The 20,491-nt window shown below is 37.8% G+C and overlaps 1 protein-coding gene and 1 non-coding gene across 2 annotated transcripts; one reads left to right on the plus strand and one right to left on the minus strand.

Moving 5' to 3' along the window:
• Window positions 1-230: 230 nt before the first annotated feature.
• Window positions 231-17,316, plus strand: LOC132640722 (tRNA (guanine(37)-N1)-methyltransferase 2-like). The gene is made up of 6 exons (XM_060357455.1): window positions 231-468; window positions 2,892-2,989; window positions 4,263-4,367; window positions 15,373-15,433; window positions 15,625-15,700; window positions 16,178-17,316. Exons 1-6 carry the CDS (start codon window positions 368-370, stop codon window positions 16,676-16,678), a joined length of 942 nt encoding a protein of 313 aa, XP_060213438.1. The 5' UTR covers window positions 231-367; the 3' UTR covers window positions 16,679-17,316.
• Window positions 17,317-18,753: 1,437 nt separating this feature from the next.
• On the minus strand, window positions 18,754-18,859 carry LOC132643023 (small nucleolar RNA R71). Its single transcript, XR_009583482.1, has one exon. It is a non-coding gene; the product is annotated as a small nucleolar RNA R71 (small nucleolar RNA).
• Between the last annotated feature and the right edge of the window lie 1,632 nt (window positions 18,860-20,491).

Genomic DNA, 20,491 nt, shown 5'->3' on the forward strand with positions numbered 1-20,491 from the left:
TTACTGCGTTATAGGTGAGAGAAACATTTGTATAGCGCAGTAAAATACTGCGCTATAGCACTTAACGGCTCCGTCTCCGTGAAGTGCTATAGTGCAGTATTTTACTGCGCTAAAGGTACTTTGGTAACATTTTTTTTTGTTGGATATTTTGGTTCAAAATATTGTTTTTTGGGCATTTTGGTTCCGGACCCCTAATTTGTTCCCTCCACTTTATATCCATCTCGGCTAAGTATAGTATATGTTAGAAAACCCTAAACTCCCCGCGTGGAATTTGAAATTGAAGTTTAGAACTTCAACTCCCTCAATACTCATTGTGGTTTTTTATTTTTTGTTTAAGAAATAGAGTGAGAGTTGTAGAATTCTGAAAATGGTGGAATTGGACGAAAGCAAGTTTGATATGCACCTGAAATTATGGGCACTTCGAATTCCACGACAACATTGCAAGTCTGCCATGAGAATACTCAACGGGTAGCTACTCCTTACCTCTATCACTACATTCATTCTGCTTCTAGTTAATGCAAAATAAAAATAAAATATAATAATATTATTATTATTATTATTATTATTATTATTAGTAGTAGTAGTCAGAGATGGTCCATACGTATCCTCTATCTTTATTTTATTCCAGGGGGGCTAACTAATAAATAGTATGGTAGAAAGAAATAGATATGAATCTTTCTACCATACTATCTATCTATTAGAATACTGCCGAGCAGCCAATTGTTCTCCAATGGGGCCATTCAAGGATGTAAGTTCTCCAATGGGGCCATTCAAGGATGTAAAATATCACAGTGTGATAAAAGAATCAATTAAAAAAGATACCCTAATTCCAATTAGGAATTCATTGGCCCCTTTAGGAACAATTTTCTATTCAATTAAAAATTCAAATTTAAGTATGATACTTTTCTGATATATGATAATTCTCTATCGGGAACATATATAAATAATATATATCCGTCTAACAATTTCTCTTGAGGGGTTTACATATACTCATAATTGCACTCAAAGGTAGGGCATTTCCCATTTTTATAGGAACTTCTGTACCAGAAACAATGGTATCTCCAATTATAGCCCTTCTAGGATGTAAAATATATCTCTTCTCACCATCCCCATAGTGTATGAGACATCTCATCATCCTTGGTAAAATCAAATCCACCGCGAAGATATTCATAAACAGCTCTACCGTAGTTTTTAGCGGATAACCCCAATTTAGATTTAATAGTACATCCCAACCCAATTCTTATTTTTATTGTTTCTTTTAGACCCATTAGCTAGCTAGGGTTCTTTAGTATATATTCTATTGGTGTAACCATTTTAGGTTTTATCAATGAAAATCATCTTTTAGCTCTATCTAGTTTAGCTTAGCTTAGCTTAGTTTTAGTGGTAGATTTAGCTCAAATTCCAGTTCGCAACAGATATTGGAATCAAATATTAGATGTATGATGACTTTTCTTTAAAAAAATACTCCCTCCGTTTCAAATTGTTTGTTTAGTTTTAACTTGACACGGAGTTTAAGAAAGTAAAGAAGAATCAAAATGTCCTTTAGTTGGAATTAAAGAGTTGTTAGAAAAGGAAAAAAAAAATTCTTTTTGAAACATACTAAAAAGGAAAGTAAGACAAACAAATTGAACCGGAAGGAGTAATTAACTTGAGCATTTTATTCATCTTCCATAAACAAGCTTATAAAACTAATTTGAAAGGATTAGTAGCACCAGAATACAAACTACCCTATTCTTTCTTCGGAGGATAGCAATCAATACAAAGAGAGATGAGGTAATACATAGACCATTTGGTATCCTAACTATACAGGATGTAGGAATCCTTCAAAAAATAGCTTTACAGCTGTAAAAACTAACCATGTTTCAAGGTGGCTCGACTATACAGGCTTTTGATCATGTGTATTATTCAGTTGTAAATAAAATTATGCTATTTTACACTACTTGCCAGGAGTTGAATGGTTTTTCTTGACAAAATTATCCTATAAATAGTGTTTTCCTTGTCAAAATAGGAAAAGGAATTTTTGGGGCGCTGACACTTTAGTTACAATGTTCTGATCTTGATAAAATAAAGTGTATGTATGATCTTTTACATGAACAGTGATCCTTGATAATTGTGTATGTGTTCGATAATATTCCTCTTTTACTTTTGCTGTCAAATTAACGAGAAATTCAACTTAGAGGCATGCCTGTATACACCTGCTTTTTAAAAATATCAATATTTCCTTCCACACTTGATTCTTCTAAGTAAAACGTAGTTTGAGCACTTAATGTTCTCGATATCTCCAATTTAATGAATTGAAAGCCTTGATTGTGCACTCATCTTTGGAACTAACTAGCTTTCCATCAGTGGCGGATTCAGGATTTTCATTCAGGGTGTTTGAAAAAAAAAAAAAACTAAATATACACTGTAATTTTTTGCCGAGGGTGTTCAAAAGTTAATATATGCACATAAACATAGAAAATTTACCCTATATATACACTGTAATTTTTTGCCGAGAGTGTTCGGGTGAACACCCTGGCCCCCAAGTAGATCCGCCCCTGCTTTCCATAAGTGACTTAAATATGTTCTTTAACTGCCTGTTGCTTTTCTCTGTATCCTCACCTGTTGTTGAATTTTCCTTTAATTTACAGTACAATGTCTTATGAAAATACCACGCAAAGACACATCTGAAACTCAGTATTAGATTTTGTTTGAAGGTCAGATTTTTCCTGACACCTCTTTTTATTGTTAAATTTTTTGATTTAGAGCACACACCTTCTGGAACAAGTAAATACTAAGCTTCAAATATTGTGGTGGTATCTCCTTTGTTGAGGGTCTCATTTACCTGTCTCATTTAACGTTTAAACTTCTTTTTTTTGGCGCTGTTGGTGACGAAAGATCATTTCTTGTAGGCATTTATTTGACAGGCCACGCATAAAGCCTATCCCTGAGGATCCAACAAATGAAAACACCCGTTACATGATTTGCTCAGAAAAAGTAAAAACCCCAGGTAAATGAAGTTAAACATCTTGTTTTTATGATACTTGTGACAGATGGTCTTGGAAAATATCCCGCATATATCTGCTGTACATTGAGATTTCTTTTCCATTAAGATTTGAGAGATTTAACCTCTTTCATGCATGGAAGCAGCTTCTTGTTATTTCTCCAATCAAAACCCGAGCATGAGCATTCTCATTTGTGGCAGCCATAACTCGTGATCTGGAAAACAAGATCTGCTACGCGGACACCAAAATGGTGCTCTTCTACACCTATCAATTAAAAAAAATAAAAGAGAAACAACGAAATAATCTACAAACATAAAACAAACAATCAGAATCTCATGAAAATTTGTCATCTGGTCAGACAATAAGATGCCTTTTCTTTTTCCATTTCAAAAAAATTTGGCATCTTATTGGCTGACCAGATTGCTGTTGGCCAGCATCATGCTTAAACTTTATCACATTCATTGCCAGCTTAGGCAAGATAATGTGGGATTACAGTTCATGCCATTCCTTGATTTAGAAAAACCAGACAGGAAACTCATGTCTGCCTATTCCCATTCTTTATCAGATGTGTTCTTTTGAATCTTACCTTTCTTTGCCTATCTTGTTCTTTTCCGGCTTCATGCATGAAAACAATCAGAAAGCACAAAGTTCTTGGTATAGGGGTTGATGTCTTCTTTTATATATTTATGATGTTCAGCAGTTTTTTTTTTTTGATAAGTAACAATTTTATGTTTAGCAGTTTTTAATTTTATCTTCCATTTTTAAAGGTCATTGTTGCTATTATCTTGCATTAAGGAACAGATACTTTGCTTTAGTTCCTGACTTCCTGTTCAGACAATCCAAGATATATCATGGGCTCTGACTGTAGGAATTCAGATAAATGGTGTAATACTTCAGCATGCAACTCTCTGCTTGCAATAGGCCTCCCTCCTTTCCAAACTAAAACAAGGTTGTGTGTGGATATTGTCTGTGTCACATTGTTCTAAACCAATTATTGGTTGTAGGAAATTTTATTTCACACATTGTTCTTAAGTAACTTTGTTACTCATTTACTAATTCACTATGAATACTCATCATCCATTCCTGTAATGTGTGGCTTCTGTTTATTTCCTGTGTTGTCTCTCATTATGCTCTCATTCAAGTGTTGTACCCTGGGAGCCACTGTTACTAACTTTGGATGTCTGAGAGGCAAATCTATTTTGATGCTGGTACGTTCTAACTACTTTCACCTATGACTTTTTGCTAACTTGCCTACCTTTTTGGCCAATTGTGCGACAGATTTGTCTGATATTACTACTCAAAAGCTTGCTGAACTGAAAGGCCTGTGTCAGTTTGAAGTTGCTCCCTATTCACTGACACTTGGCTATTCTTATTGGAGTGCAGGTCAGCAACGATTCCTCCATAATAAGTTGATAGATAAGTCCTGTTATGTCTTTGCAGTTCCTGATATTGTATGTCTTTCTCTTGCAATACTGCAATCCTTTTTACTTGAATAGCCCGGAGGCTAGTTCCCAATGGATGTCTCCGCTTTTCTCTCTTACTCATTCTGTATACTTTTTTGAAATCATGTGAACTTTTCTGTGTTGATATTCATTTGCACCAAATCATAGTGGATGCACATTATCAACAATGTTAGCAAAACAGGAATGATTTCAAAGCTTAGTTGGTAACATCTTGCATTTTCAGTTACTATTACAAATGTTGCTCACCTGAAATGAAAGGAAATAGTAGAAAGGCAATGGAAATTGTTTGTCCTGCGAAAAGTAGAAACTAGAAAGACACTAAAAATTGTGTATTCTGTGATTAGCAATCCAAAACCAGTAACATTTGTTGTACTGAGAAAGGAAAGGACTATACCCTTAATTGCAACTATACCCTTAATTGCAAATTTAGTTGCAGTCCGTTCTGGCATTAGAGCTATCAGTCAAATTGAGTTTTCACTGTGGTGGAACTTCAGCCTGTTAACTCCCTCAACTTTAAGATTGTGTTGGCGAATACTTTATTCCGAGTTAGTTTAATCTATTGTTCTTTTTTGATAAGGTAAAGTATTATTATTCAAAATGTACCAAGAAGGTAGACCAGAGTACAACAAAAAGCAAACAACACCTACAAAGAGCTCCCTATTACATACTTCCTAGAAGATCCAAAAATTCCAGATACTGATCCGTACTTTCTAATAACACCTATTACACCGGAAAGACAAATTATGCAGACTTAAGTTCTTAATTCCAGAAATGTGACTCTTTATTCTGAAAACAAACACTATTTCTTTCTCTCTAAGAAAATGCACAAAGTTATAGTCCTCCAAAGCTGCGTCTGGAACTTTACACTTTTGTCCTTGCCAGCTATCCATTAGGTTCTTGATATCTTGATGTGATTCTTCGAGTTAACAAAGAATCAATCGACCAGGATTTTGATCTTGAAGCGATTTGATGGGCAGAATTCAAGAAACGGATGTATCTCAAGTTATAAGTCTCGGATTTAAGTGATTCAAAAACGAGGTGAAAGATTATGATCTGAACTATAAAAATAACTACTTACTCGTTTAAAACAAGTAAATATTGAGATTGGAACGATGGAAAGAAAATTAAGGTTGTGGGTATGAACTAGAACGAATTGTAAATCAAGAAACGCATTCTTGAATGATCAAGAACCTAAAGAGTCCCTAAGTCACACTTGAAATCAATTAACGTGATAAAGAAACACCATACGTTGTTGAAAACAAGGTAAAGACTATCATCACCTTGCTTGGAACCAAAAATAAGGATAAAGAACAAGAAATAGAGAAAATAACTCTATTGCAAATTAGGGTTTATGCTAAAAACGTGGGTCCTTTATTTATAAGTCATGAGAAACCTTTATATAGGCCTAGGGTCTCTTATTTTATTATTACAAATCCCTATTCTACTCTAGAAAGGAAATAGCTAAAAACAAGGAAGGTAAAATCCCTATTCTACAAGGAAAAGAATAAAAAACACTAGGATCCTACTAGAACTAGGATAAAGATCCTACTAATGATAGGAAATTAAATCCTACTATAATATAAATCAAGAAACAAGAAACCTATTTAGAAAAATACTCAAGAAACAATTCCCATTCTTGTATGAAAATAATCTTCAAACTTGAGCTTCTTGGACTTTCTTTCTCTTGAATTTTCAATCTTGTGTTTCTTGGTTTTTTTGTATTTCTTGATCTTCTTCATCTTTCATCATTCATCATTCTCCCCTTGTTGAGAGAGACTCGTCCTCGAGTCTAAAGGCTCCATAAATGGTGAAAGATTAGCAAAATTGTTTTTTTGGAACAACCCATACTCACCAAACTTTAAGTTGCATTTTACTAGCTTGTCATAGAGCTTCATCATGTTAAAAGAAAGCTTTACATATGGCCGAACTAAATCCCACTTTCTTAATAGTAGCTTTATACCATGATTTCTCGAACATATCATCTTAAACTGATCTTCAATGTTTAAACCATGATCAAAACTTATTTCCTTTTGATCTTCATGAATCTTGAACACTCCCGTGTCGATGTGGTGTTTGCATGCAAAATCTGAGTTAGTGCCATGAAAACACATTTAAATAAATCAAATTCATGTACCTTTGGATCTAGGTTGGAGATCAACTCGTGTCTTCTTAAGAACTCCTCGATGATTTTGCTGCTCTCATATTTGACATGATTATAGCCATTTACCTCAATGAAATTGAGAGATATTAAATTTACAATTTCTTGCAAAGATTTAACCTTTTGAGGAATAATTCTTGCTCGAACTAGATCATAAATTAAACTCTCATGCATAGACTCATTTTTCAGCAACTTATTCTCTTTCTCTTCTAAATCTTCATAGACTATTGGTCCTATGCAACACGCTGCTTTAGTTGGTGTGGAGTAAGAATCAAAATCTGTATTCTTTTTTGAAATCCCTTTGTGGAAACTCAATCTCACAAATAGTTGGATGCTCCAATGGATCCTCATCAAACTTTGGAGGTAAATATCCTCCACTTGTGGATCCAATACATTCTCCTCCTTCGCTTGCTGTTCCATAGTTATGGGACCAATAATTTGCAATTTGGTCACAAAGGATTCATCAACATACTTGGAGTTTTTAGCATCATCTTTTGGACTCAAGGGAACCAAATTGATTTTTCGCCCATCATTTGTAAAAGAATAGGTATTACATATTCATGATATTTAACACACCTATCATACACCCATGGTCTTCCAAATAATAAGTGGCAAGCATCCATCTTTGTTACATCACACCAAACAAGGTCTTTATATATTTTGCCAATAGAAAAAGAAACTAGGCATTGACGAGTTACCTCTAAGCCATCACCATTCTCAAATTCGATGTTGTAAGGTTATGGATGAGGTTTGGTTGACAAGCCAAGTTTAGAACCCATCTCTTCAGAAACAAAATTAACATGACTCTCATTATCAATGATCACCGAACATACCTTGCCATGTGAGGTACATCTAGTGCGGAATAGAGATTCCTTTTTCTTTTCATCTTCTTGAACCCAACGCCCTCTTCTTTCTTGCATATAATCCATAATATTCCTCAACTGTGCTCTGATACCAAATTGATGTGATTCTTCGAGTTAACAAAGAATCAATCGACCAGGATCTTGATCTTGAAGCGATTTGATGGACAAAATTCAAGAAACGGATGTATCTCAAGCTATAAGTCTCGGATTTAAGTGATTCAAAAATGAGGTGAAGGATTGTGATATGAACTATAAAAATGACTGCTTACTCGTTTAAAACAAGTAAATATTGAGATTGGAACGATGAAAAGAAAGTTAAGGTTGTGGGTATGAACTAGAACGAATTGTAAATCAAGAAACACATTCTTGAATGATCAAGAACCTAAAGAGTCCCTAAGTCACCACTTGAAATCAATTAACTTGATAAAGAAACACCACACGTTGTTGAAATCAAGGTAAAGACTATCACCACCTGTAACACCTCGTAACTTCGGACGAAAGTTTGACTCATAAGATGATAATATAATGGAACCAATATGAGGGTTATAGGAGGTGTTTTGAAAACCAATTAAGTCATAAGAAATGTCTTTGGGCAAAGAAAAGTTGGAAGCCACTATACGGGACATGTTTGCAAGTGAGTTTATGGAAGGTCTTACGTCCAACGACCATAACCCCTCTATTAATTTGGAATTTGGGAAAAATTCCTTGATGAAAGTTGTAGCCCCTTGAAATAGCTTTCCAACGGTATATTATGGGCCTCAAACGGACATCTGTGCAAAACTTTATGCCCATTATACGACAGACTGTCCGAGCAGAAAATTTTGACGGACCATTTGACGGTCCGTAGAACAGTTTGACGACCGTAAAACATTTTGACGGTCCGTCAAAATGTCACAGAAACTCAATTTTGCTGAGCAGTTTTACGGACCATTTTGACGGTCCGTCAAATTGACTCAGGCCAGCGTAAAATGGTCACAGAAACCCATATTTTGCTGGGTAGTTTTACGGGCCATTTTGACGGTCCTTCAAACAGTTTGACGGTCCGTAAAAATGGGCGTAGAATTGCCCGATGGGTCAGATTTTAAGATGTTAATAAGAGACCCAAACTCATTTTTTTCATTCCCATTTCTCCTCCACGACTCAAGGGTTCTCTAGAGCCATCCAAACACTTCATATGCAAGAATCCAAGTGAAACTAAAGATCCACTTCATCAATCCACAAAACTAAGTGTGAGAAACACATCAAATCCATTCAAGTCAAGAAATTCCATGGAAGGTGGAACTAGGGTTTTGTTCAAGTGAAGCATTTCAACTCAAGGCTTATTCCTACAATAACTAAGGTAAGTTTTGTGATGTTTCATGACGATTAAAGTGTTGATAAGTTCTTGGGAGAATAGTAAATGGGTTTGATAAAGAAAATTATATGAACTATGCTAGGGCTTTTGGATTGTTGACTTGGGATTGTTGTATTCATATGGGTGATGAAGAATGATGTTAATTACATCTAATTAAGATTGTAGAATCACCTAGGAGTAATAGAATGGGAATTAGGTGAAGAAATCACCATTAATGGAGACTGTGGAGCTTCATGCCCACTAAGTGTTTGATAAAATGCTTAGATGACCAAAGCATGAATATTATTGCTAATATAGAATCCTTTTGACATGTATTGATATAGATCAAAGTTGAAAGGGTTGACGAACATTGTATTACTCTCAAAGGCTGGAATTAAGGTATGTGAGGCTAACTATCTACGTTAGGGAATGTTCATGATTCTCCCTACGCCCCATTCTTCATACTTGTAAGCAATTTGACTCAGAATATAGTTAGCCCTAGTTTCATGATATGATATAGAACTGTTATCTTCTAGGGTTGCAGTTACAAAATTCGTTCATGGTTGTCACTTTGAACATCATGAACTCAGCATGTAATCTTTATAGACTTATGCATTGTTATCACATGAGTCTCAGTCAGTGTATAACCAGTTATTTGCATGAGTCCCATAATCAGAAACAGTTATCATGCTATTAGCTATAGCCAGTCTCAGTTTTTAACTTGTTAATGTTGAACACCTGTATCTGTATTTTTGGGCCCTAGGCCACAGTTTATGCATACATATTTCTTGGGCCAGAGGCCACAGTTTTTGTGCACATTATTTGGGCCCCAGGCCACAGTTATATTTATAGTTTTACAGGTGATTCTTCATCCAGAACAGGGAGTACTTTAGCTTCTTTCTTTCCTGTTTAGTTCAGTTTCAGTTTCAATTTCAGTTTCAGTTTCAGTATTTTATTGCTTCAGTTGCTTTACATACCAGTACAATTCAAATGTACTGATGTCCCTTTTTATTGCTTGGGGGCCTGCATCTCGCAATGCAGGTAACGATACACAGGTTGACGACTCAGCTAATTAGGAGTGCACGTATCAGCTACTGGTGAGCCCCACATTCCTTCGGGGCGTTGTCAGCTATCCAGTTATTTCAGTTTATAGACAGCTCTATCATTCAGTACTCTTAGAGGCTTCATAGACACAGTTCAGACAGTCAGATATTTATTATGTTAGCCTTGATGGCAGTTGTTCAGTCGTTTTGGTTTAGCCATGTTGGCTACTTTTAAATATATGTTCAGATTGTCTATGTATTTCCGCATTATGATTTCAGTCAGACCTTTAGTATATCAACATGTGTTTAGTTATTCCACATTTAGTTATGTTTTGATATCACATGTTGATTCAGTCAGCCAGTTGGTTCGCTCGGTCACATGCAGTCAGGCACCGGGTGTCGTGTTACGTCCAGGCCTAGGTTCGGGGCGTGACACCACCTTACTTGGAACAAAAAACAAGGATAAAGAACAAGAAATAGAGAAAATAGCTCTATTGCAAATTAGGGTTTATGCTAAAAACATGGATTCTTTATTTACAAGTCATGAGAACCCTTTATATAGGCCTAGTGTCACGTCTAAGGACCTTCCATACAAATCCATGAGATTCTAAGGTCTTCCAAGAGAAATTCCCAAATTTCTCTAGAACCTTCTACATAAGTTAGGCTGTTTTGTCCACATAAGCTTCCTACATGGCAAATATTGTTCCAAGTGGCATCTAGGTGGCATGATGATGTGGCGAGTCATCACTCTCTCCCTCACCCGATGTTGCGACGACCGCGGCGTAATGCTGCTGTATAAAATCTCGAATCTTGTCTTTAAACTGCCACAAGTCTTTGTACCGCTCCCATGTGGCCTCCTCCGGTGATTTCCCTTTCCAATAGATGAGGAACATGGTAGTGCCTTTTTGCCCTTGTTTCCGCCTGGCCTATTAGTCATTGATAGCCTCAATCTCTCTATCGTGTGAGGCGGTGATGGTAATCGGTGCATGACTTGACCCTTTTCCGGTTCATGCTCCAACTCAATCTTGTGTTCTAGCTCACGCCTAAGAGGCAAGCGCTTAGGTAGCTCTTCGAAAATACCATCTTTGTTTTCTTCGAGCAAATTATCTATCTAAGGCGGCGGTGTCTCTTGGGTACCATTATCTTCCTCCAAACTTGTAATGGTTGCCATGAATGTTGGCTTCTCTTTCTTGAGCCCCTTGACAAGCTGCATAGTTGAAAGTTGTGCATGGCCCAGTCCATGCGACATAGTCACTGTAGGCACCATGCAAGAGCCTTCTCGCTCCATGACCAAGAGACGTTGGAGGTAGGGATCGATCATCGCGTGGCAATGTCTAAAGAATTCTTGCCCCAAAACAATGTCAAAGATATCCATAGTCAGGGGCGGACCTACAAGGGTGCAAGGGGTGTCAATCGAACCCCCTTCATCGGAAAATTGCACTATATATATGGGGTCAATTTTTTTATTCATGTATAAATATTAATGTTGCATCCCTTTAACATAATAGAGAACTCAGCTCAGCAGCTGAGGCGCCTACTATTGAGCCCATGGTTGCGGGTTCGATTCTCTGTAACGACACTTTTTTAACCCTTTTTCATCCAGTCCCTTTTTCTTGAACCCCCTTATCAAATGTTCTGGCTCCGCCCCTGTCCATAGTAATGGCGGTAAAGTTTGTCGTACCTTTCCAATTGCCCAATTTGACACCAACACCATTGGCTACACCACGAGTATTTTCTGGCTTAGCATTCATGCTCTTGACGAGGGCATTAATTGGAGCGAGCTTCAACTATAGTCTCTTCGCTGCGGCCTCGGTCACAAAATTATGAGTCGCCCCAGTGTCTACCAATGCACGAGCGGGCTTTGTTATTGATGGTGAGATCCACTATTATCGTTGGTTTAACTATCTTGCTTCGTGACAGCGCCACATAGTCTAATCGTCCCTAACTGTGTGATTTTCGTACTCTGTGCTTGCGTCTGCTCGTGACTTTCATGCACCATAGCGCTAAGGCTCTTCAGGTCAGGGTAATTTTTGAAGCTGTGCGGCCATCCACATAAGTAGCATCCTTCTTCTCGTTCTGCGCCTTCTCTTTGGCATAGCCGTGACGACTACTTGACTTCTTGCTTCGAACTTGTTCGCATTTTGAGTCTTGGAGTATTGTTTTTGCAACTCCTTGCTCTGGCCACAGTCTTCCCCACCTTTGGCATCGCTACCTCTTGACTCATTACCTTGGCCTTTGTCATGCCTGAAGTCCATCAAAGACTCGGCCTCCACTATGGCTTGGTCTATGTCTGAGACTTGACGGCGTTGCAAGTCTTGCCCAATTTTGCAACCCATCTATAAAGTGAAACAATAAGTCATCATTAGTGAGGTTGGGAATTTGAAGCGTAAGGGTGGTAACTCCTTGACATAGTCTCGTATGCTCCCCATTTGCTTTAACTCCCTAAGGTTGCGCCTTGCCTCGTACAAGACATTACTTGGTAAGAACTGTCGCTTGAAGTCATTCTTGAACTGATCTCACGTGCTAATTGTGCATAGACCTCTCTCAGCATCGGCGATCTTTCTTTTCCACTATAGCATGGCAGTCTCTGATAGGTACGGTGTTGATCTTGGCCCCATCGTCCCTCACTTTGCCATGCCTGAAATAGTTCTCTAAGTGCGAAAGAAAGTTCTCCACCTCTTGTGCATCACAAACCCCTTTGAACACTGGTGGCTTGGGAGCCTCGATCTTAGCCTCCCTCGTCACAACAACATTTTTTGGCTGCTTCGGTCACGCCAACGTTAACCTGCTCTTCGAGTGCCACTATCTTTGCCTTCATGGCATCGATAGTACTCAAAGTCTCCATGAGTCTGCACTCTAAGGCAGTGATGGTTTGCTTTACCTCAATCTCAGCCTGCGTACGCCCCTCCAAGTCATTTCAGATGCTTTCAATCTCTTCAAGAGTATGCCCCTTAAGAATGCTAAGAGTGCCCTCCACTTTCCCCAGACGTTGGCCAAAGATGTCGATGGCATTCTTCCCCCACATTAACTTTCATAACCCACTCTTTACCGAGCGAGACGTCCTCGGATAGGACCTCCACGTCATCCTCGCTCGCCTCAGTGGTAGATGGTTCTTGGGATGTAAGCCATTCGTTTGGCACAACCTCTAGCGGCACCTCCTGGCTCTTGTTGGTGCTATTACTTTTTTAGTTATGGCCCTTCTTGCCGGCGGCATCCTGGATGACGTTGTCTTGGGTTTTAGTAGCATTGATTTCTCCGTCGTTTGCCATTCCCTTATTTGTAACCTTCGCTCTGATACCACGTTGTCACGTCCTTAGTGTTCAACTAAGCGCACGTGCGGCACTTGACAACTTGCTCACGATCTTGCACAACTTGCTCAAGATCTTGCTATGCCAAGTCAGCCTAGATTACTACACTTAGGATCGCTAAGAGAATGGTAGATAAGCAAGACGAGAAATTTGCTAAGGAAGCTTTGTATTAGAGAGAACTTGAATTGTTTTGCTTGATGTTTTTACAAATGTATGCCCCTCTATTTATACTACTCACCTAGGGACTAATATGTAAATAATAGTTATTGCATAAGTCCCTACATATTTACAAAGAAGCCCCTATTTTAGAAATATCTACACAACTAGAATATTCCAAGGACCTTCCATGCAAAGCTATGAGATTCTAAGGTCTTCTAAGAGAAATTCCCAAATTTCTCTAGAACCTTCTACATAAGTTAGGCTCTTTTGTCCACATAAGCTTCCTACATGGAAAAAATAGTTCCAAGTGGCATCTAGGTGGCATGATGATGTGGAGGGTCATCACACTAGGGTCTCTTCTTTTATGATTAAAAATCCCTATTCTACTCTAGAAAGGAAATAGCTAAAAACAAGGAAAGTAAAATCCCTATTCCACAAGGAAAAGAATAAAGAACACTAGAATCCTACTAGAACTAGGATAAAGATCCTAGTAATGATAGGAAATTAAATCCTACTATAATATAAATGAAGAAATAAGAAACCTATTTAGAAAAGGACTCAAGAAACAAGAATTCCCATTCTTGTAAGAAAATAATCTTCAAACTTGAGCTTCTTGGACTTTCTTTCTCTTGAATTTTCAATCTTGTGTTTCTTGGTTTTCTTGTATTTCTTGATCTTCTTCATCTTTCATCATATCTGGAGGCATAGCCCAAGTGACACCACAAAGATTCAGGAAGAGATTAAGTGAAATTAATATTATAAGTCTCAAAAAAAAAAAAAAATTCAGGAAGAACTCCCAGCACTGTTTAGCAACTTTCCTGTGAATAAAAAGATGGTTTACTAAGTCCAGACCTTCTTCACATAGATAACACCCGTTGCTTAAGAAAAAACCTCTTCACTGTAAATTATCTTGAGTTAAACAAGCTTCTCTATAACAACCCATCCAAAACAAGCCACTTTGATAGCTGCTTTGTTTTTTCATAGCATTATCCATGGCCAATTCAGTAAATAATGATCAGATTGTTTCTGGATAAGAGTACAACAGCTCTTGACAGAATATTTCGTCTCATTAGCAACTTTCCAAAACATTGGCATCCTCTTTATTTTACTCAACTACCACTATCTCACAAAGCATCCAACGTTAGCAGGGTCCGTGAAAGGGCCGCACCCCAAGAGGGTGTGATGTAGACTAAAATAAAGGATAGAAGCTGAAGTTGCCTACACTGATTGGTGGTGGGTGACTTGCCTCAACTGGATAGAACTGGCAACTGGCTGAAATCACTCTTCAGCAGTTGAGTTTCTGCCTACTGGACCTGCACACATGCAGTAACTGTGAATCTAAAAGGCCAAGATAGATCGTCGACTTGCTCTCCCAGCCTACCCCTAGGGCAAGCCTTTAGAAATTGCAGGTAGTGTATACAAACACCTTATCATAGAAATACAAGTATAGATATGATATATAACTGGTTTTCGGGTATATAGGTATGGTTTATGCCATCATCAGTATAGGTGTTCTTGGATTTCTTGTTTGGGCTCATCATTTGTTTACTATGAGCTTAGATGTTGATACCCGTGCCTAGCGCTGCTTTACGTTTGATCCTATGTACCCATAGAATGCTATGCGTTCTCCACTTTCGGATCTTGCAAAGAGAGAACGTGTTTTTTCCTCTCATTTGCGGGGTGAAGAAAGCGGACTTTACCAAAGTAAAGCTACTGAACTGAAATCATGAAAACAGAAATGAAAGTAGACATGATGTATGAACTACTAAAACTATTGTGGTGCCATGAGTCATTGCTCAAGCTCAAACCCAACTGTGTGCGAACTGCTAAAACTGTTGTGGTACCATGAGTCATTACTCAAGCTCATCCATTTAGCTCTAAATTACTTCCTATATAACGTGTAACACTTCATCCGTGTATTATTATTAAAAGCAGTGTTCTTTGAGTTCATATTTATGCTATGTGTGTATTTTAGTGTTTTTCAATCCAATACTTGAGATTGATATTACTAGTTGGCTTATTTCCACCATTTGCGACTTTATAACTGGAACTTCATTGCAGACCATATATTAAAGCAGATTCTGCCCCCTGGCCTTGACGTACCATCATCATTTGAGACAATAGTTAAGTATTTTAATCCAACATTTTTCTGTCTTTATGTTTTCAATACTCTCTGAATAGGTTCTAGAGAATCTTGTGTTGTACGTCTCTTTTTCTCAACTCAATTTCTATGCTTCTTTAATTCAAAGTCAGAATTTTCAACACTTTGACCTTCCAATCGAGTTCCCTAATTAATTGACTTGGTATTTGTGCAGGTCACATTGCTCATTTGAGTATAACTGGTGAGCTTCTTCCTTACAAGGATGTGATTGCCAAAGTTATTTATGATGTATGTTTTCGAATTTATGGCCTCCAGTGCATTTTCCATTTAGCTATTTCCATGAAAAGAAGAGTCAAATTACAGTTGGTTTTCTTTCAAAATTGATCTTATAAATGAATCTCTGCTATAAAGGGATGTAAATGTTTTGTAAATTGTTTAGCATCACATTTAACATTTTTGAATCAATTCATGAGAATGAGATATTTCCTTTTTCTTTTCCTCAAGTTTGGGCCTTTCTTTCTGAATGAAATTGCTTTTCCTTATTATTATCTTTGATGCCAGACACTTGATTTTTTTTTAACCTTATTTGCATTAGGGCCAGAATGCATCCTTCCATCTCCTTCACTTTATGTCCAGGCATCCATGTGATGATATTTCTATCATTATTTCACTTGCTTTTAGTGAGAGGATTCTACCCTGTTTTTGCCTCTCCCAAGTCATCAGTCTTCTTAATTTGAATAACTTATTCATTGCTGATCCTTTCAGAAAAACTACCCCGGGATCCAGACAGTCGTAAATAAAACCAATGAGTTTCGTGTGCCAAAATTTGAGATACTGGCTGGGAAAGATGATATGGTCAGAGAAGTGAAGCAATTCGGAGCAACATGCAAGCTTGATTGTAGCTTGGTGTATTGGAATTCTAGATTGGAACATGAGCATTTAAGGCTGGTCTCAAAGTTCCAGTCAGGGGAGACCGTATGTGATATGTTTGCTGGCATTGGTCCTTTTGCTATTCTCGCAGCACAAAATGGATGTGCGGTGTATGCAAATGATTTGAACCCAGATAGCATTCGTTATCTCAAAATTAATGCTGAAATCAGCAAGGTTGATCATCTAATTTTCCCATACTATATGGATGCAAGGAAATTTATTTCTCAACTCATTACTGTACCCTGCAATGGAATCAATGCAGAAGTTGAGATTGATTGCTCCGAGAAATTCAGTGGCCAAGCACATAGGAAGAAACTATCTGAAGACTGTATGTGAACTATTCAGTTCTATACTGTATCTTACCCACAAAGCATTTCATCCATTAATCTGAACCACCTTTGCAGATGAGGTCAAAGAAGTACCTGACAGAACATCGTTGATGTGGCGTCATTTTACGCCACAATCGATGCTTTTCGGCTATAAGTTTTACTTGTTTTTAAGCAAGTCTATGTAATTTTATGTGGTTTTTAGTGTTTTTCAGGTAACGGAACAGATTCGGAATGAAAACAGTTGAAAGTGCAGAAGTGGTCGTAAACTGTCGTAAACTCAGTTTACGAACCGTATTCTTAAACACGGGCCGTATTCCATGGGCGTATTAAAGAATAAGAAGAACCAGAAAGGCAGGCTGAGGAAATGGTGATTTACAAACAACTTTTACGGACCGTATTCCACTTTACGGTTCGTATTTCAAAGCGTATTTAACCATTTGAGCATCTGGCAAAAAGTCGAAGTTTTGGAAGTTGAAAGACGACTGGGCAGTTTACGGACCGTAAACCAATTTACGGTCCGTATCTTAAGGGATTGAAGTTGCTCAAAATTGGAAGGAAGACCTGGTCGTAAACTGGTTTACGGTTCGTAATTCACTTTATGTACCGTATTTCATATCGACGGGGACCAAAGTGCAAATCTGCAACTTTCACGTTTTCAGAACCTATAAATAGTCATTGTAGGATTTTAATAATTATCAGTTATTATATTTTGACTTTTGGCTTAGAACATTAAATACTCTCTAGTTTTTGAAGGTTCAAACATCAATTCAAGTATTATCAATTCCTCTTTTCTTTCAAAGTAAGCAATTATGAATTCTTCAATTTCTTATTTCTTGTTCTTTGTCATGAGTAATTAAATTCCCTTACCAGGGTTGTGAACCCAATGATGGGTGTTTTGTGATTGATGTACACATAATGGATTATTAGGGTTTATTTATTCTTCATTCTTCATTCATAATTAATGGTTGCAAACATTGATTAAAGCCATAAACCTTGATTTATTTGGGAAAATAATTAGGGTTGGTAAGAATAAATAACAAGGACTCAAAGCTTTAAACTTTGTTTAATAAATTGACTTAGGAATAAGAAGAATTTACTTGGCATGATTAATCGTTCTTCATAGTTACTTTCTTATATTTAGAAAAATCATAGAAAGAGATAATCTTTATTTATTGGGAAATAATAGAGATTCATATAGAGATTAAGTGCATTCATATAATGATCCATTAGAAGTATATTAAGATCAATATCCATGATCATACACTCTATCTAATGGGGACACAACCTTAGTTTCTTTTACCATAAATTTCCACCAAAGCAAGTAGATAGCAATTAGTCATAGAAAAATCAACTATTACCAAAATCATCGGATTAAGACATTAGACCTAAAACTTAGCATCCACGACTTTAGTAACCTTTTCACACCATATTCCCTGTGGGATTCGACCCCAACCTTGTTGGGTTACTATATTTGACAACGTCCGCGTTATACCATTAATAGGTGTAATTTGAGCGTATCAAATTTTGGCGCCGTTGCCGGGGAATACGGTTTTGAAATTACTAAATATTGTTTGCTTTGATTGAAGTCTTTTGCTTATTCCATCACATCTTGTTTGCTACTCTGTGTAAACCAGGTGAACATGTATCAGAATCAGCAAAATCAACGTGCTGGCAACCAGGGGAATCGGTTGAACAATCAGGCGAATGAATCAGATGATGAGAATATTTTCGCTGATCTTGTTTCGGAGGAGGACTATGCATCTGCTATTGTTCAGCCTCGAGTTGCAGCTGCTAGCGTGAAATTTGACTCCTCTCTATACCAGTTGTTGAAGCTTGAGGGATACTTTCGGAACTCTACCGAGAATGACCCTCAACCTCATTTGCAGAATTTTGTGGATGTGTGTGCTAATCACATCTAGAACAACGTTCCACAAGATGCTATTCGGTTGAGGTTATTTAAATACTCCTTAACTGGGTAGGCAAGAACATGATTTGAGAAGCTGCTCCGAAATTCGATTACTTCATGGGTAGAGATGGTGACTGCTTTTCTCACAAAATGGTACCCCCCTAGCAAGAAGGCTGAAATTCGTGACAAGATATATGAATTTAAGCAGCGACCGGAGGAACAACTATATGAAGCCTGGGAGTGATTTAAGGAGTATTTGCAGAAGAGCCCGAATCATGGTTTTCCGGAACACATATTAATGGAGAAGTTCTACCGAGGGCTAGATCCAGTGACACAGTAAGGTTCTAATAATACAGCTGATGGTTGTTTCATGAACAAAATTTATCGACGAGTGACCAACATACTTAACAAGCTGACGACTCATAATCCGGCTTGGCACTCAAACAATGCTGATGTGGTACCGTATGGTAGTGCTATGATCCAAAATATAGTAAAGGAGAATCAAGACACCCAGCAAACATAGGAAGAACTTGCAACAAATATTTCCTTGCTAACGAAGAAGTTTGATGAATCCCAGATCAAGAAGGTAAATGTTTGTGAGGATGATACAGTTTTGCCAAAAGGGATGTACCATACTCAAGATGGTCCGTTCCATGATGGGCCACCTATGCATGTTGAAGATGCTAATTATGTTAATAACTCTTAAGGGGGTTACCAAAGACAGAACTACCAAAGTGGTTATCAGAATCAGAACCAATGGAGACTTCAGCAAGGTCAAGGTGCTTATAACAACTCTGGGAACCACAACAATAATTATGGTGGTGCGAACCAAAGGAGCTACAATAACAGTAAAAATTTTGGGAACAAGAGTTCCAATCCTTATATACCACCGAAAGGGCAGTCAACAGAGCAAAGTAGTTCGAAGGTTGAATCAATGCTTGAGAAGATTCTGGCCAATCAATCTAAGTTTGAAAGGACTTTATCTGGGCTGACAGAAAAAGTGGGTTCCCATATAGCGGCTATTCAGAAGCTTGAGTCACAGATGAGGGATATTTCTAGAGAGCAGCACCCTCCTAAAAAGGGAGGACTTCCGAGTGACACTGTTCCAAATCCAAAGAATGGGGTAGCCGGTGTAGACCGTGTGTTTGCCATCACTACTAGGAGTGATAAAATACTCCAGGGGGCTGATGAGAAGGTGATTGATCTTGAGCCGATAGATGAAGAGGTTGAGGTGCAGTTTGAAGCACCCATTATTGTTGATGAGAATCCTACTGACAAGAAGGTTGCTGATATTTCAGAGATGGTGTAGGAAGCTGATAACACAAGCAAGCAGACTGCAAAAGGGGCTCTCCGCCCTTTGACGCAGCTTTTCAAATCTAAACCTCCCTTTCCTCAGAGGTTGGTAAAGAAGAAGGAAGATGCTACGTTCGAGAAGTTTTATGATCAATTAAAGCAGTTATATCTAAATTTTCCCTTCTTGGAAGCTGTCAAGGAGATGCCCGATTTTGCTAAATATTTGAAGGATCTGCTGACCAAGAAGAAGACGGTTCAACATGAAACCATGAGTTTGACTCACATTGTGAGTTCCATCATTTCAACTACAACTGTTCAGAAAAAGGGAGATCCTAGGGCGTTTACCATTCCTTGTTCTGTTGGGCACCATGATTTTGCTCGTGCTTTGTGTGATAATGGGGCGAGTATTAATTTGATGCCCCTTGCTATATACAAACAATCAGGTTTGGGGATGCCAAGACCGACTACTATGAGGTTACAAATGGATGATAGGTCTATCAAAAGACTTATTTGGGTGGTTGATGATGTACTTGTGCGGGTTGGTGATTTTATGTTGCCTGCTGATTTTGTGATTCTTGACTGTGCTATTGATCGGGACATTCCTATTATTCTGGGGAGACC

This window comes from Lycium barbarum, chromosome 5, assembly GCF_019175385.1.
Source record: "Lycium barbarum isolate Lr01 chromosome 5, ASM1917538v2, whole genome shotgun sequence".
Lineage (NCBI taxonomy): Eukaryota > Viridiplantae > Streptophyta > Magnoliopsida > Solanales > Solanaceae > Lycium > Lycium barbarum.

Excerpts from the sequence above, each read along its gene's own strand:
- LOC132640722 (XM_060357455.1), top strand. The coding sequence starts at position 368 with ATGGTGGAATTGGACGAAAGCAAGTTTGATATGCACCTGAAATTATGG. Across the intron at positions 4,368-15,372 it reads CTATTCTTATTGGAGTGCAG|ACCATATATTAAAGCAGATT; the intron begins GTCAGCAACGAT and ends ACTTCATTGCAG. Across the intron at positions 15,701-16,177 it reads TTGCCAAAGTTATTTATGAT|AAAAACTACCCCGGGATCCA; the intron begins GTATGTTTTCGA and ends TGATCCTTTCAG.